The following is an 18,953-nucleotide window of genomic DNA, read 5'->3' on the forward strand; positions in this document are numbered from 1 at the left end:
AATCAATCTAGATGTCAGGTGTTATCTTAATAGCTTATTAGATGCTTCGTTTTCTTTTCAACTCTGTTTTGGAGTCACAAACCTATGTATTTGTTTAGCATTAAATATGTTGCCATACTGAAGCCAAATGGCTCACTAATACAACATACGAGAACATATTCCAGTTCTTCAATTGTAGCACTCTTGTACTGGGATACTGAGAGCCTTTCCATCAGATCCAGCAACTCAGTACACTGATAATTCCCAAAGAGCTACAGAATACTGAGCATCCCAGGCTACGGATGGAAGTCACATCTGCCAGCAGCCTTCACTAGTCAGGAGAGCACGCTCATGCGGCACACGAGAGGGGAGAATGCCTACGCACATGGGAGAGTGCATGCAGTTACTAGTGAAACTATTACCCTTCGGTGCCAAGGCTGACCACAGAACAACTCTACCTGTGTAATTGTCCTGTTAGTCCATTGGTTTTTCCTTCTTCAGCTCAATTTCTTTCCCACCTTGTATTTCTGTAACAACTTCCTTCAACTTTTCTAACAGTTCTCATGAGACAAACGATTTACTAAAATCTAGACAGAATAAATGTAATTTATCTAAGAAAATCAGTCATTGTATCAAATAAACATTCATCTCGCACAGTATTTTCATCTACTCGGGGTCAAGATGATCCTATGTTTCTTTTTCATTTTGAACTCCATTGAACAGCATACCAATTCTTAGGCAATAACAACTCTATGCACTTTCTAACTATTAAGGCAAAACTATCTGCGTGGCAATAGCACAAAATACACACTTCAAATTATCTCATGCGTTAACCACCACCAGTCCGCACTGCGGATAACCCTGAACAAGCAATCGGTATCACAGAAGTACTGCAGAAGTTCAAGTCTCCCTTGGAGAACAGTACTGTTTCCAGCAACGCTGCGCTTCCATGTGGAGCCTGGATCCCAAGCAGCCATTTAAAGATGGCTTAAGCGGATAGAAGCCATGCAGAAATTACAACAAATCTCTTCAGATCCACCGTAGGAAGAAACTTGTACACTTTGGGTATTTTTTTTAATCCATTAGAAGGCAATCTGTATCCCAACAGCCTCTAGCTGGCAGGGAGCACAGGGTACATCTAGACCTCCAAGAAAAGCTGCAGATGACTTTCAGTATTTGAAGAGTTAATTGGCCAGCGCTGACTAGGCCACTTCTCTGCCTACAGAGATCACATTAGACATACAAGCTCCAAAAATACAGCGTATGGTTTGGATTAGCACTGCTCAGGTTGGCTGCTCTCCCCCTGGCTTCCCTTCCCTTCCCTTCTGCTCTGACCAAGGAGAGAAAAAAAATTAAAACCCCCATGATACGTATCTCCAGCTCCCTCACCATTATGTCTTATCCCTGGTCCTGAATAAAACAAACCTTAACACACAAATTCCTGATCTTGCTCCCTCTTTTTACTGTACCTACACGATACTTAATTAAAAAATCGCAAGCGATATGAACTGAACTACTGTACCTCAGTAACAGGTAGTGAAAGAACAGCAACATACATATCTCTTCCCAAGTGTTTTTATTTCCGAGTCTTTTTAAAGTCTAAACTTAACTAGAATTTTATTTTTTTTTTAAATACAAAATGTAAATGGATTCTGTTCTTTGGGGTCTTGGCGTTTTGGATTTGGGTTTTTTGAGGAGGTGGTGGTGTTTTTTTTTTTTTTAGTGTGAACTAAAACAGAAATAAAAAAACAAAACCAGAACAACCACACAGTAAAAAGGTACAAACCCATACATTGAAAAATGAGGGAACTGATCTCTAAAGAGCGCTCAGCATCTGCTACTCTTATTCTCTCAAGAGATCGAGCCAAAAAGATCTGAGAAGTTTTTACTGCCAGATCTAAATTTCATTCCGCAGGCACTGGATCAGGTCTTTAATCCTTTATTTAACCACAAAGAACTGTGCTGAGGAGTTTAATTCTTCCAAAACAACTGATAATATCCTAAATGTTGAAAGCGGAATACTTTCCAGTGTAAGCCAAATCCTGTATGTTTTGCTTTTAAGTAGATGCCGCAGCAGATGCAAAACCAGTAGGATTCACACTGATGTTTTCTAGGAAAGGAGAAAATCTCCAAAAAACACAACCCGTGCTTTAGGAGTAGCAGACAATTAAAGAAACAGTTCAATACTTGTACCGAATTAAACTGCACATATAACATTATGGGTATATGTTTTATTTACTGATTTAGGATTTAAGACTATTGTATTTATCACCCACGTATTTTAATACATATTACGAACCGGCTTTTCACGATTTTATCAGTTACATTTAATTGATTCCCACCCCCCCGCCCCAAACTACCCTTCTTCACAGCATTTAAATGAAAAGAAAACATTCAAGGCAAGCTCGACTTCTTCCACAGCAGATAAATTAGAGCATTTTAAAGGCTCTTTCTATCAGTATTGGGCAAGAAAAAAAATCCAAGCAGCACTGGAAAAAAACAGATGTAGAAACACCATTCAGACAAACACTCAGAAAATCTAGCAAGGGTTCTACCTATTTGCAGTGCAAAAACCAGTCAAGGTATCCCGAGATTTGGAAGGGGTATATTATTAGGACCAAAGAACGCAAAATCGAAGCGGTAAAAACGTATTTAAGATTTCACTATGGAAGTCCACATACAAATGTCTTTGTGATCCAGTTCAGCAGGGTTTGACCCAACTTCGTTTTCCGAGATTTAAATGTTCTCTGACAAGACATAACTGTGCAGCTCCGATTTTGCAAAAAGTCCTTAAATATACTGAAATTAGTTCTTACTATGTTTATATACTAAAGCTCAGTAATTAGAGGTCTTGGGACATAAGATGAGTACTTCAGCCTATGTGGGCAAAAGCAAATTGTGTTACAATTTGAATAGCTACGGTGGTTTGCAGGAAATAGTCTTGCAAATACTATTTGGGTTATTCTATCAGACCCTAGAGAATTTTTTTTTGTTGGATGAGCCATAAAAGCTACAGAATGTTTGCCAAAAAACAGACCAAGGTTATCTAGCCAACAAAGAAGCTTAAAAAAAAAATAATCTCTTTTCATATGGTGGAAGTTTGTGAAGCTTCTTAGTATCACACTTACAAAATGATGCTTCTGAAAATTTCATAAAGTCAGTGTAATTTGACAGCAACTAGGCCCTTGCCAAGACAGAATCCACTACTGGTTTAAACTGGCACACATTTACTAGGAGACTTGACTAGATAAACAGAAGCAAGTTTTTCACATTTTTCATATTTGATGTCTCAGGTGACCTCCTGAAAGTATATCAGAGCACTGACACACCCGGATGACCGCTCTCCAACTGCAAGAGAAGCATTTCATAAACACGCTTGCCACTTTTCAGATTGAAATTAGTAACAGCAATGGTCTACTGCAAACCTCAGGGATGCTGAAGGTTGGACCTGCTGTGAACATTCCTCTTCCCCTTTAATGATAACAGCTCAGCCACACCTGGCAGATCACAAAATCTGACAGTTTCTAAAGAGGCAGCTCCCAAGGTCAATCCAACGATTGGGTGTCCACGTGATTTATTATATAAGAAATAACTTCGTACTATACCAGATACACTATTCAGCTTCAGCACGCAGCAAAAGTCCCCACATGATCCCCTACAGATAAGCATCAATGTAGCCATAGCCAATAACACAGCTACTCAGCCTTCAAGGCACTCATGAACTTCTGACAAAATGGCAGCACGCTGTACTTTTATATATGCTGCAATGAAGCTACCAACATCCACCAGCCATTCAGCATCCATCAACTTGCTCTAAGGTTTATCAATAATTACATTAAACGGAACAGATAGGAACTCAAATATAAAGCAAGAAGAAGAGTTTCTACTTCTTACAAGTCCTAAAAAAAACCCAACAGCCGTCTTTGTACTTGGCTGCCACGTACACGCTCTGTGGCTGCTGTATACCTGCAGCACTTGATCACAGGTGAGGCAATGCAGAGTCAACACTTTCAGGGTGACCAGATTTATATCCATTAACTGTGTACATCTATCTCTGCCTCCTCACTCAATTCAGACTTGACCTCTCCTATGATCTTTCACAACTCCTACGACAGAGAGAGCGATTCTTATTAGCCAACCTGGAACATTTTCTGTGCCGCAAAACTTCTTTAAAGGAACATTAACATATTATCATCTGTTTTACTCAGTCTTCCAGTGTTTCTAACGGGCTTGCAACTGTGCAATCCAAAGCTAGAATCACTAACACTGGGCAGAAGGAAGACCACATGCCATACAACATTCTGCATTGCTTTTCACCCAAGGATTATTTTTTTTGTTTTGATACAACCAATGAGAAGAACAGAAGTCCTATTCTCACCTGTTTTGCATCAGCCTTCCAAGTCACTGCTGTTCTTAGGCTACTATGATTTTTTTCACCTGAATAATGAAGGCAAAGATAATTCTCCCCCACAGAAAAAAAAACACTTTCCTTTTTCAATTAAAGCATGCTACAAAGACACAGCAGCACTTGAATTTGACAGTCGTGCTCACTTAAACTAAATTCGCTAAACAAAATATACTTCAATCAATATTTTGAAGTGACTATCGCCAAACCTATCAATAAAATAAAATTAATCTATATTGAAAAAATCCTTAGTATTCAAACTCCAGAAGCTTTTTTAAAGCAGAAATAAAAATGCCACTAGTTGTTACAGTTTTTATAAACTGGAAGACTGTAGAGATTGAAAGACCACTGAAATAATCTTAAAGGACATTCAGAATTCTGCCAACACTATGTTTTTGCTGCAAAAATCCTAGGTTCATGCTCTTCAAGGTGGATTTCAAGTGCTAGTGAGCAAATAGTACTAACTCAATTGGATAGCGAATTGTTTGCTGTGTCAAAGCTTTTTGCCAAACGTATATATATAATTTTTCTTTTTGCTATATGGATAATCAACCCCAGATGGCAATTTACATAGGCAACAGCATAAAGGAATCCATGCACTGCTGGTGCTCTCGGCCTCAATCAGAGCAAGCATGGGCGTTCGAGAATGTCACTGTTTATTTTTAATTGCTGTGTCCCTCCTTTGTGCAGGTTCAAGCGGTCAAAGATGTCGAAGTCCATTAGTAGAACTGGAAGGTGATGCCACTTCATTTGGTGAGAGGGTTCCTCAAATTTAAAAAGCAGCTGGTTTGTAACGTCCCTAAATGCCCAGTGGGCACCAGCTGTCAATCTCAGTTACCACAGGGTCAAGGCAAAAAAAGGTCAGAGAGAGTCATAAACCACAATGTGTTGTGAAATGTGCTTCCTCCGTTACCTTGTAGGCCTGAGAAAGGTTTGACCTTTCATTGGTATCCTAACCCAACTCCGCATGATGCTAGCAGGAGTAAGTACAACACACAAACTTACAAAAGTTGCTTCCTTTCACTGTGCCTTGGATGAATATTCACAAGCTGCTAGTAGCAAACACCACATGCAAAACTCTGCCCGCTGCTCTTACTGCTCAGAGGTATGGACGCATCTTCTATTTCACACAAGGCAGTAGAAGGATTAATTCATTAACAGCAACTAAAGAGAACTAAAACTTTGAGGGAAGTTGTTAATGCCATAAAAGCCAAGGGATCTGGCTTCTCTTTGTCCACGACCTGTTTACCTGCTAGCTTGCCCTTCGCTTCCCTGCTCCCCCAGTCACTGGGGAAGAAAGCATCTTTTAAACTCCCACTTAAAGTCTTTCCTACTGTCCTCTTAAACACCCATTTACAATATGCAAGTTATTCACTACATTTTTGTCATTTTCCCCTTTCAGACTTGATATTAGGAAGCATTTCTTTACAGAGAGGGTGGTCAAACACTGGAACAGGCTTCTAGAGAGGTGGTTAATACCCCACGCCCGTCAGTGTTTAAGAGCCATTTGGACAATGCCCTTAATAACGTGCTTTAACTTTCCGTCAGCCCTGAAGCGGCCAGGCAGTTGGACTAGATGATCATTGTACGTCCCTTCCAACTGAAATAGTCTATACAGATTCTCAGAGAACAGATTTTAATTACTATTTCTCCAAAACATTATTGGGACTATACACAAAGAGCTAAACAGTCACTTACAGATATAATCCAGTTACACATTCTTTCTTTGCAAGAAACAATTGCTCTGTCTCAACCCCCATCTCCCAGAGCACAAAGTGACAGGAGGCTCGGCCAGTGCTACGCCAAAAGGAAAGCAGCCAAGAGCTACGCGAGGCCCTTGGTGGGCAGGGGCCACCACTCGCTCATCAGCCTTGCACTCCCACCTACTTGCTCCTCCTCAGACCCCTTGTGCAGGCAGGCCCAGGACAGCAAGCAGGACACAATGGAAAAGGGAAGGAACTCTGGCAAGGGGAAAGTAAGAGAGGTTAAAACCAGAGCTACAATCCCAGCAAAGCGTATTCCCTGCAGGAATTACAAGCATGGCTCCCAGAATGGGCTGCATGCTGCAAACGAGAATATGGGCAGTGAGGAACTCCACTGGGAAAGCAGACATGATGGGACATGTACCATGCAAGTCACTTTTATGCAAACGACAACATGATATAAACTAGATGGTGACAGGTATCACAGAAGAAGCTGACCAAAAGTTAATTGTCAGCTATCAGCAAAATATTTCAGGTGAAGTTAGAATGCCTTACTTAGTCCTTCACTTGCCCACAAAGTACAGGCAAAAATGAGAAAGCAGCACGTTCACTCTATGAAGGAGTAAGGTCCTTACAGGACCATGACTTGAGGATAATACTGACAGCACCAAAAGGGTCCCACCCAGGCTTGTTCAGCCAAAAGCTGCCTACTCTCAGAACGTAACCGCCTGGGTCTGCTTTAAGTGGCAGCCGCAAAACGCTCCTCAAGTCTAGACTCATTTTGGGCAACCAATACAAAGAGAAAGTCGGAGCAGTCCATATCAGCACCTGTGCAACAGGCTTCACCTGTTCCAAGCATAAAGTCACCTTGCTTTCTTTTAAAGGATGAATATATTTTAAAGAAATAAAATAGTAACAACAGTTAAGCAGTTCAAAGTTCACTGAAAGGCCTCTTGACTTTCTAGAGGCTCTCCAAAAAGCCCAACGGCAGCAAGCCACATACTGCATCCCAGCGGTTCTCCCAGAACATGCTGACATCAATTAAAGCCCCAACAAAGACAATGTGCATCAAGCATTTCAATGCTCTCTTCTTGGATTTTTCCTTCACATCCAGACATCTCAGGAAGCCTACCTAGTCAGATTCTTTTGCAAGCCTTCTCACTGCAGCACAACGTCTCAAATGAAAGTAACCTCACTCAAACCTTGTTGAGTCCTTGGGCACGTCCTATCTTGAAAACATGCCCACCTTGTTTTTCCGAATTTGAAAGTTTAACACACTAATCTAGGTCAGTCTTCTCTCCTCTTCGTTCAACTAAAATTGAGCAGGTAACTTTACTGGCTGCCTTATTTAAAAATCTCTATGTCTCCTCCTGTTATAAGCTGACTTATAGTATAGTGTCCCGTTCCCCCACCCCCCCACCAAAAAAAAACAAAACAAAAAAACAAAAGACAGACACTGAAAATAATTGAATAATTTCAGATTGGAAGAGAACACACTCTTCTTTGTTGAGTGTCTCTATCAGGAAAACTGGGGGGAGTAAAAATGAGAGACTCACCTTCAGGGCAGGAATCTCCACATTGTCACCGAGGCTAACAGAGCCCGAAAGAATAGTCCCTGTCATCACCGTGCCTTGACCCTTGATAGAGAAACAGTGGTCGACTGCCATAAGGAAGTGTCCCGAGGGGTCTCTTGATGGCAGGTAAGCCTGAGACTTCAGGACCTGAAAAAAAGAGATAAAAGCAGCACCATGCCTGGGTGAAAAGTCATGACAGTAATACAGCAAAAAAGGCAAGCGGATGATTGATTGAAGAAGCTTGCAGTTATACTGATTTCAAGCATCTCCCAATGAGCTTAGAACGCACCAATGTCAAATTAACTGCGTGCCATAGAGGAGACGCACACTTAGCAGTGGGAACAGTTCGATTTTCTGCCTTAGAAAGATTTGGTGCTGCACATTTAGCTTGGTTAGCAAAACTGCGCTGGCGATAAAGTTGCTGCCAAACTCAATATAAACACTGCAGCAAAGCACACAGGAAAAAAAAATCCCGTACGTCCCCCTTCTTTTCTTTTTTTCCTCCCCCTCCTCTCAAAAGCACAATTTTACAGTGCATTTTGCTACTTCTGCTTTTTTGGATTTTGTGAAAATGAACACGTAGAGAGATATGAGTGCCCCATAAAGCCCATCCCTGCCTCCCTCCCAGAAAAACTATTATACTGGGAGAAGTTTTCAAAGTCAACTTCCCCTTCAGATTTCTTAACACTTCTTAGAGGATCAAACCACTAAGAAAAAAAGCTACGTAAGTACCATTTTCTAGAGAAATTCTCCAAGTTTAGGATTTCCGTTTTGCTGACAAATGTTATGTTTCTTAAAATACATCATCATAGACAGAAGACATTAATTATAGAAATGCAGTCATGTACCCAACAGTGCTTCAGAGGAGCTGGTTCACCCCTGTCTCCAATCACTTTTGATCTCTGCTTCTCTTATAACATCAGCATATAAACTTGGCACTGCCTTTAATGTCTGCTTTTAAGGTCAGAAACTGCAGGTTAAGCCCAAGTTGTAATGGCAGAACAACGGAGAGAGTCTCTTATCAAGGACAGAAAGGATAATACCCTGAAGCTCAATGGCAGGGCTCACACACAGCATTTGCTCTTCTGACATCAGGTCTCAGTTGACAGAAGCCCCTGCAAGGTGGGTATTTCCTTCAAAGGTTTTAACCCTGGAGAACATCCCAGTAAATCTACCTGGAACCAGATGAAAGCAGAACTAAGGACTTGCCTATCTCCAGCTCTCCGGACATCGCTGTGGGCAGCCTTGTTCTTGCCGAGTCTATTCTAAGGCCATACCACATCACAGCCCCATGCCCACCTCGGCCACGCGTGCCAGGGAGGAGGTACGACATGTACCTGAAGGCAGGCAGTGCTCCTCTAGAGAAAGGATTCTACACTTGCTTATGCCAGAACTCCCATGTATTGTCATTCTCTTAAAACCGAAACTTTCCACCGGTAATCACCAACTATACACCTCAGACTGCCTGAACAGAAACCCCAAAGCCTAACAGAAGTGCTAAGCACTCACACTTGCAATCAAAATTGGCAGGTATATGATCTTAACACAAGCATGTCCCAAAAGAGCCCCTAGTTTCCTTAAATTTGGCAACCAAAATTAGTAAATTCAGTGGACTTAACTTCTTTGTGCCTCAGCTTCCCAATCTAAATATGGATTAAAGTCACCTCTACACTTCCTATAGCTCTTTTGGAAGTAAATTAACTGTTTGCCAAGTGCTCAAGACCACAGTGATGTGTGCCAAAGAAAAGTCCAGGAGGAAATTAATCATTCTGAATGCAGAGCAGTATTTGAACGGAGTCAGGAGGCCACACAGAGAATAATGAGAATTAAAACAAAATACCAACTACCTACTCACTAGTTGAGCCCTGTCCATCCTGTGCAAGGAACGAGGGAAGGGCTGTTTAGAATAAAGAATCATGCACTTAAACACAGGATCATAACGTACACACTAAAGGAAGGAGACAATTCCCAACGCGTAACTTTCGAGTGCCTGACTTCACAACTTTACTGTTTTCTTAACTGTGGTATGATTATAAAACAACACCTACCAAGGATTTGGCAGAATTTTAAAGCTATTTTTATTCATTATGCTTCGTAATTCTTTGCAGCTTTAAAACCAATTTCACCACACATGTAATAGCTGTTTCTTAAGACACAGCTATTCAAAGGCATTGAAGCCTAGTAGTTGAAAAAGGAAATCCATTTTTGGGGTGTGCAACCTCAGCTTCTCCATTCACTGGAAAAAATCCCTAAAGAATCAGGTTCCTTGAAACTGACATTAATGCAGGAGTTCCTCAGCTCTACATACTAATTCAGTGTACTCCAAAAGACTTAAAGAAAAGTTCAAGCACATTTTATGTTATTATTATGTTCTTCAGCAGGTACCTCAATTAATTCAGAGACACCTAGTGGATTCTCAGACTCTGGGGCTTCTGGTCCACCGGGCTTTGCTGCAACAGCAACAATAGGACACCCACAGAACCTGAAAGAGAGAAAGACTCCCACCGTTAGACCACAGATGATCTACACGTGTCAACGTAAAACAGTTCAGGCTCATCTGATAAGGCAGACAAGGAAACTCCCTCAAATTCCGATTTATCTGCTCTTCCCCCATAGTCAATAACTGTCAATTTTTTCTTGAATTACTAGTATCTGCGCTACTGGACTTCACCCTGAAACCTCCAACCCTGTTTAGGTATTTGCTACTGATTCAACTCGGTGGCAGTCAAAAGCAAGACTTTGGGTTTATTTCAGAAGCAAGGCACTGTTACCCAGTCTCACTGCAGTGGCTTTGTATTCGAGCCATTTTACCTGGAGACTAGCACCGTTTTCAGCTTTCGTTAAAGCAATTATAATCCTAGCTGCAGAGTCATAACCTTCAAAATGGGAGCCAAAAGCAAGATGGCACATGATGTCCAAGTCTGCAGGCAGACTGCAAGATCTGCAGACAAAGATCTAAATCTACTGAAATCAAACTTCATGAAGTCCACAGTCTCAAACATGCAAAGGTTCAGAGAAGAGCAGTACTTCCACAGCTGACCTCAGTTTAGCTTTTCTCTTACAATTTTACCCTTCAAGTCCTTAATATTCAGCAGCTTGCCTTTTTTTTTTTTTTTTAAGAAGTCTGCTGACTAAATTTGTAACTTTTGCTCCCTTAAAATGAAACTTGTTTGAATCACCTGACAGCTTGTTTTGCCTACATTTTGGAAAGGGAAGTTAGACTGTAAGCCAAATTACTACTGCATTTTTGCAAAAGTCAGGATTAACCGTGTAAAAATATATATAGTCAAGCAATAGAATAATAATCAGCAATAAGACAAAAAAGTGATTGGTTCTCATAGATACCTGATTCAGACCAAAGGTAATTATTGCAGTCATCCTTTTGACACTCACTCCCCATAGATTTTATCTCAAACGGGGAGCGAACCAGAGGAGAAAGACAGTGCCTTGATACAGAAAAAATGCCGAGTTCTATAGAGGGAGCTCATTTAGTGACCAAACAGTAATCAAGCACATAAGGTATTTTCTGTGTTTATATGCCATAAGTCTGAGGCATCTAGGGACAAAGGGTAATAAAAACATGCACTGAAAATTCCTGTGATTAACCATAAAAAACTTTTGGAAATTTCTTTTCCTACAAATACATCAGGGCACTGTATTGCAATAAATAGACATTTATGCTGAACCAGGTGCTTCATTCCTTTCCCCTATACCAGAACAAACTGGAGTAATCACATAGTGCCTTTGAAGGCACTTCCAAACATGATTCAGCCCTACTAAAACTCTTACTCTGTCACATTGATTTATTGTCAGCAGAGCGTAGACCCTACTGGACAAAGATAAAAGCTGGCATGTGCAAAAAATATGAAAAAATAGAAATTCCATTCATAGGGACAGTTTGCTTTTACTTTTGGTATCAATCCATGGAACAAGCAAGTTTTGATTAGGTTGAATTTAAAAGTGTCAAACTATTCAAATACATGACCAGTTACTTTTTTCCCCCCCCCCCACCTTCCATGGAACCTCCCGACAACACTACAAGAATTTCCCCAGCCCCAATGGCAACACCTACTCTGTAGCTGCAACAGACTTCAGATTCGCTTACTGCTACGGAATTGTACATGCATGCCTGTGCATGTAGAGAAATAACAATCAACAAGTAAACTATTCCTGGGAAAAAAAAAAACAACTCATTGCCAAGTGTTCATGGTCAGAGGCAGCTGTCAAATGGTCTCAGCACATGCTCTGCTAATAAGAGTAGTTTAGAAATACAAAACCAGTTAGAAGGCATGCGTTTGGAAATTCAAAGTGGGAAAGAGGCTGTCAAGAAACAACACATGCCTTAGAGACAACAGGACAAGCGCTTTATACTCAAGCCTAGGTCAGCAGTGCTTTCAAAGCACCATAAAGCACAGACTGCACATGCAAAAACTGGTTTTTTGTTATGAGAACAAGACACAGACACATCCATAAGAGAGCATTTCTAGGATCCAGAGTTCAAATGGGTAATTAAAACATTGTGACAGGATCACTTCTCTCCAGGTGGAATGTTATGACCAGCTGATACACATCCTTCTTTCAAAAGGGGGCTAGAGGTAAGGACCTCACAGTCAGCATGTCAACTGCATCAAAACCTCACTTCCCCTTCAGTTCTGACAAAGCCTGCTAATTTTCAAGACATGCTGTAAAGACCCATCCGTACTCCAAGATATAAGACTTAATTCAACCAGTGTACATCAGAAGTATTTCTGAACACCAGTTTCCTTACAAAAATTTGTCTTCCATTTATGAATATGCAACTAGAAAGGTCTTTTTTTCCAGTCATGGCAATACAATCTTGATTAAGCCAAGAATGAAGTACCACCTGCAGCAGCAATTACTGTCATTCAAGAAGAATAAACAATTTTTAAAAGAAGGACAAAAATAAAAGTGAGCAGTATATTAAGATAAACTCTCTGGAAAAAAATCATTAACTTCTTGGCATAGATAAGAAACAGATAGAAAATAACTATTAATTGTAATCCTGCTTAATTCACATTCTATATGTTGACCTTTCAAACAACCAAATAAAATCATAAGAATGCCATTAGCTAGTTATCTCTAAAGTTTTCCTAACTTTCGTATCTCAATGCTACCCCCCCATTGGGATTACCTGTGAATTTGACCAACAAACTCACAGCTATAAAAAATTGTTGATCCAAAACGCTCTGAGATATTGCGGGTGCCTCCTTTCTCTATCTCCCCTAAAGTGAGCAGCAGCAACCTACAGAGAAAGCCAAGCCGCCCTGTATTTATTTGCCCTTCACCCAACAGCTGCCAGCGAGAACTGAAAGTTGCAGGATTCTGTCTAAGTTCACACAAGAGAATTTCACTTTCTTGGTGACCTCTGTACCATTCCCAGCAAAATGAATGGACCCAAGAACAACACAGGAGCTGCAAAGACACCAAGATAGCTGAAAAAGGACATTGCCCTACCATCACAAATAAGCAAAGCAGGAACTGCCATATCCAACCAAGCTTTGCTTTTTTGGTCCTAGTGAAATTCTAGAGTCCTTTGTATGCTGAATCCTATTCCTTTGATTCTTCAAATCAAAATGTGACCTAACAGCTGTAAACGTGGGAGTCAATGTCCACTTATGATCCTGGGCAAAGCAAGCTGAGCTTCAGTTTGTGTCACCACTAAATAAATATTGTGTCTGTATTGTATCTTTCCACTTCATAACAGCCACGTTTCCATTCATGGACTTCGTTCATTATGTACCTCAATTACTTTACCTAAACAGGACTGACAAACATCATCCCAGCCAGAGTCACATTACATTCTATAAACTTCCATCATTCTGCTCTCCCTAGTTAGGGCAATCACGTTTTTCACCCTCAGTTAAGGAAAAGCCCTAACACTTTCCTTTCTCTGGAGTGAAAAGACTTGCAGATCACAATAAAAGTTGCAAGCCCATAAACTAAAAAATAAAAACCAAACAAAAACCCCCAAAACAGTTCTTCACCTGGATATTCTGGCTTTGTTTTATCCAATCTGAACTCCAAGCAGCCCTTCAAACTGAAAAGCTTCATTACAGGGAGATATTTCTTTACACATGATACTTGGAGATGCACATTCAGGACCACATTTGAGTTTCTGGTGATCTTTCCACTCTCGTCATCTTTGCCAGACATCTCAGTGTGTTTAGAAGCATATTGGAAGGGAAATGTAGGTGAAGCATTTTTGTTAAACATTTTTTTACAAGTTAGCTGTCAATATTACTGGTAACTTACTTAGTATTTTCCAAGGTCTTCTGCATTTTCTTAGTCATCTTCTCAATGGCACTTTGTCTCTTCCCCTCTGGAAGGAGATCTATTTTGTTCAGAACTACCACCATCTTCTGGCAGGCAATTTGCCCAATTACCAAGCACTCTGCTGACTGCGTCTGCATCCCTTTTGTCACGTCTATTACAAGCATCATCAAATCAATAATCTGGGCACCTGGAAGAGAATTCACAGTCAGTATTGCAGCAGCATAAAAAGATTAAGGATCATTTTCTCAAATAGTTTCCATAAAAACTGCCAGTATATGCACAAAGGCCCAGAAATACGAACAAAACACAAGTCAAAGTGAGCAGAGTGCATGGCTGTGTTTGAAAATAACACTTCAGGAACTGAAGCTATTTACACTACCATTAGATCATAAATAAAATGGAAGCACATGATAGTTTACATGTTCCTCCATATTAACAGCTCAAGTTTAAGGATATTATCACTGTATTTAAAAAAAAGTTACCCTTGTAGCAACACAAGCATGACATTTGCCTCAATTCAAAAAGAATCTAAGAAGCTAAGCAAGAACGTGGCACGGCCCAAGTAACCCACAGCCGGTTGCACACTCACAGCAACCCCAATAAGAGCCGAGGACCTGCTGCCTAACAGTGCCTGCAACCCTCAGCCCCCACCTGCTTCCCACCCATTTCTCCTTTCAGAGTCCAAAATCTGATAAAAGTAAAAACAAGATGACCACCACCAGAAGAGGGTTTACCCCAAGTCTAAACAAATTCCTACAACCCCTCAAGGTGAGGAAGAGGTGACCTTTAAAGGTCCCTTCCATCCCAAAGCACTCTATGGTTCAAACCCTGCAGTACATTGTCATTCACTCCCAATTCAGATCTACGTAACTCGAATACGTACATCATGCACAGCCACAAACAGATCCAATTCCGAGATCTCTCCAAGAAAAAGTTCCTAAATTTCAGGCTGAAGTTACCCATCCTGCTTATGGATTATTTTTATTTTATCTTTCAAAGTACTGTTCTCACGAACCCTTAATCCTTTGATTGAAAAAACCTGAATTTCATGGATTTAAATTCGTTTTCGAGGAAGCTTCTGATGAATGTTGGGCCTTCCACTAATTACATTCAGAACTTTCCTGTCTTGTTCCAGGTAACTGAAATACTCTGAATACCAAAAAATAAAGTGCAACAAACTTTAACGTCGAAAAATTTTAAACATAAAACAAAAGCTAAAAGCAAACTACCAGAGTCATACATCAAAAAACACATTTTGAAAGATGACAGAAGCTAGAATGATGCAAAATTACAGCATTCTGAATTTAAGTACTTTTAATATTTGCCTTAAGCTTTTGATCAGAAGAACAAGAAATTGATACAACTGTTCCTTGTTCCTTCGCCCTCTCCAACCTTCACCCCCTGCTTTTTTAAGCTTTGACAATGCCTGCGACAAGAGCTGCCCTTGTTCCCCATTCCCGTGAACTCAGGATAGGAAATCATTCTGAGGTTGAAGTGCATGGGTGAACGAGTGGGTGGCAGCTACCACAAGAAAAAAATTTATGGTTACAAACGACTATTTTCAACCTACCAGAGCTTTCATCTTGTAATAATGAACGCTAAACCCTTCAGAGCACTAGCTGGGTAATTATGACATTTCCAAAGCTCCTGCAGAATTTTCACCAAACATTTCAAATATCTCTCCATGACAAATCGAAGACAGACTTTATATCTTCAAAAGTATTTTTCATTTTTATAGTTTCAAGAATTGTATTAATTTAGAACTCGCTTAAATTTAACACAAACATGGTCAAGGCTGTACAAAAGGCTCAGACTTTATACACCATACCAAAGCACAGACCTAAAGGACGGGAAGCAAGGGCAATGAGCAGCACGACAGTAGTTTAAGTGGGACAAAACACCAAACAATCAAAATGCGTGCACTTTTTGAGTACATACAGCAGCGGCTTTTTAAACTTGATACAACACCCGTATTTTGTATTAAACTATACTGCACAGTAATTCTTACTGCACAGGCAACACCCTTAAAATGAATGGGAATTGATAATTAAAACCAAACCAGTCAAATAGATTATTAATACTATAAAAAGCACATCTAGTAAAATAACAACGCTGCAGCTTAAGGTTTTAGCTAACTCTGTTATGACCGCTAGAGCACGGCAATCCTCATGCTCCAGAATTAAGCCAAGGCAACCAGATCTGAATCTGGCCTTGACAAGGTGGCTGATAAGGTGCATTATACACGGCGTGGCATCTCTTCTCTCCAACAGGAGACAAAATCTGCACTGAAACGGTCATAGGCAGTTTCGGTACAAGGGTCACTTTAACTAGAAACAGTAAATCAACTGCTTTGAATACATTTGTTATAAAGCAAATACTTGTAATTGCTGTATTTATGAATCTATTAGCAACACTTTCAAAGAGCCATAAAAATCATCAGCCCATTGCTAGCAGGTCAAGAATGTCTACCATGGGGAATTTCATAGCAAAGAGAAGATAAAGGAAAAAATAACTGTACAGTCCATGGAAGGACTCCAGAAACCCCAGAAAACGTATCACGATACTCCAGATGAAAATACATTACAGTCAATGAAACAGCAGCACACTCAAGTTCGCAAGCATGTGCCTCGGTACAAGTATCGTGCCTCCTCCAAATCCGCAACGTGCTAACTGGCCGCGGTTCCCAAGAGATGTTGCAAGATGGGACAGAAAGCACGGCGGGGGCAGAGCCGGCACCCAGGCGGGGCGGGAAGCTGCTGCCCCTCAGAGTCACAGAACCAAGGGAAAGATCAGGACAGCGTCGACAGAAGTACTGTAACTGCCTTCTCCCCAAGGCGTGAGGGCCTTTTGTACGGGTATACTCACGCATATCAAGACACAAACACCCGAGTTTTACAGGGTCCTTGGGCAACAAGGCAAAAAAAAAAAAAAAAAGCTGAGATTTAGTTCCTCAGCTTCCCTCTGGGCTGCTTAATAAACCATCTTTGACGATTCACCTTCTTCCCAGTCCCTCAGTCTTCTCCTAGCCAGTGTTACATTTTACAACCCATTTCCTTAGTTGCCCTTATTCATGCATACTAGTTCATTAAATACTAAAATGAAGTAATCTAGGGAAATCAAAATAAGCATGCAGGAGTTCACAAATGTAACGTTTCTAATCAGGAAAGTTGGCAGGTCCCTTGTAACAAGGTGACAAAACTATAAACTCCTCCAAAGAACATGGAACTTCTCATTCACCACATTTTTAACTCGTAGCACGTAAATAGTAATAGCAGATTTACTACTGTCTAACTTTATATTTGCAATTTAAATCATCTCTATCAGACTATTGATCAAATCAACTCTCTACCATGCTGAATGTTCCTGAAAAAGGAACAATGTTCCTGAGGAATTTTTTTATCACAGAACTTAACTCAAGAAGGTGAAGTGCGGAGGGATTATATAGAAGTATTCTCATGTATGCCATCTCACTTGGAAAAACTTTCGGAGGCAGAAAAATATTACAACCATACCAAGCAGAGACTCCCAAAACAACAAGAAGAAGAAAAGAAGGTGACAATATCACTCAACAAACCTGCGCTATCTGACCACAGAACACCTGCCAGGGGCTCTTGTGGGGAACCGAACAAAAAGGAACTGAAACACTTCGCTTTCCCTCAGAAAAAGGAGACCGGATACGGTCCAACACAGTTAAGAGTGATATGGAAAAGATGAGTGTTCCTCGAGCCCTCAAAGCAGGCAAACAGCTTGAACTTAACCTGAATGAAGCAGAGACACGTGCAAAGGACAGGTCTGCATATAAGGAAGCACAGCAGTCAAGAAAGTGTTTTATCTGCATTGAAGCGGGTCATATAGACTCGATGATAAAGTTAAATTAAGGTATTCAAACGATTTCCACTACAGAAAACGCAGGGGTGTAACCTTTCATTTGCCATTTCACCTATGAATGAGGTGTCCAAGAACATTCAGAAAGACAGAGTCCTCCTGAAGTGTGATTTCTCACTTTGCTTGAAAATGAAAGATAAACTATTGGAGTATCCTTCACGTGATGACATACAGCTCAGATGCAGCCCTGTAAAAAGCAAATTAAACAAACCAGTTGTCATCAGAAAACACAAGGGGGTAGGGAAAGATGGGAATTATATTGCAAGATAAGCAGCTAAACCGCAGCACAAAAACAGAGTAGATAGTCCGAGTGAAGAAAAACAAACAAGAAAGATAATATGCGAACAGAGAGAATCTGGATGACAGCCAGATACAGGGAAAAATGCAAGAAGACCAGCAGCACAGAGAAAAGACTGCAAGAAACACCAGCTAAACTTGAAGGCAGCAGCCCTTATTTGTACCACAAGAGCAACAGGGAGCACAGAACTCATAGGTATTAAAAAAAAAAAAACAAACAACCCTTCACAGAGAAGAAAAAGTCTAGCCCCTGCTTTGAACAATCGTATCCAACCCACTCTTGCTTCTGAATTTTGGGGAGTATCTGATTACGAACAAAAGCTATTACTCTTTACTTACTGAGTAGTTGCATCAGAGATATTATAGATTACAAGAAGTTTCAAAAGCGGAGAAGGCAGCAACTCAGTTTCCCTAAACTGGCCCTCGGCTCCATTGCTCCAAGGGAAGAGCAAAACGATCCCACTCGCAGCACATCATTTGCAGCCAGCTCTCCCTCTTGATCCTGAAAGGACTCACCAGCTGCTGTCCGAGGACACCCAAAACGACAGATGACCCAGAAGAGCAGTATGCATTAAAAAAAAGTATGTATTGATGAACTTTTAATCATTAGGAGAAAATTAATTGCATTCTCTGCATTTATGTTATTTAGCATATTGTATCTTCAAACCTTTACTGAAATAGGAAGGAAGACCCACCCAGAGTTCTAGGCAACAAGGCTGCAGACCTTCATCCCCTGCATTAGATCCACTCCTCATCAACGTGTCAAGTAGTGCAACACCCACCTTTGATTTTCACGCAGCTTATATAAATAAAGCA

General features: G+C 40.6%; 1 protein-coding gene across 6 annotated transcripts in view; it reads right to left on the minus strand.

Moving 5' to 3' along the window:
• EEFSEC (eukaryotic elongation factor, selenocysteine-tRNA specific) overlaps positions 1 to 18,953 on the minus strand; it is a 132,945-nt gene that overhangs the window by 77,646 nt on the left and 36,346 nt on the right. For all 6 annotated transcript variants that reach the window (XR_015701207.1, XM_087743045.1, XM_087743043.1 and 3 more), the window contains 3 exons: positions 13,935 to 14,142; positions 10,047 to 10,143; positions 7,644 to 7,808 (listed from right to left, as the gene is read on the minus strand). Coding sequence is in view for 5 of the 6 variants with exons in the window: in XM_087743043.1 (XP_087599169.1) it covers positions 7,644 to 7,808; positions 10,047 to 10,143; positions 13,935 to 14,142 (470 nt within the window). In the remaining variant the exon portion in view is untranslated. The remainder of the gene's footprint in view (positions 1 to 7,643; positions 7,809 to 10,046; positions 10,144 to 13,934; positions 14,143 to 18,953) is intronic.

Source organism: Nipponia nippon, unplaced genomic scaffold (assembly GCF_047370975.1).
Source record: "Nipponia nippon isolate SJK-2023a ecotype South Korea unplaced genomic scaffold, ASM4737097v1 scaffold_9, whole genome shotgun sequence".
In the NCBI taxonomy this organism is placed as follows: domain Eukaryota; kingdom Metazoa; phylum Chordata; class Aves; order Pelecaniformes; family Threskiornithidae; genus Nipponia; species Nipponia nippon.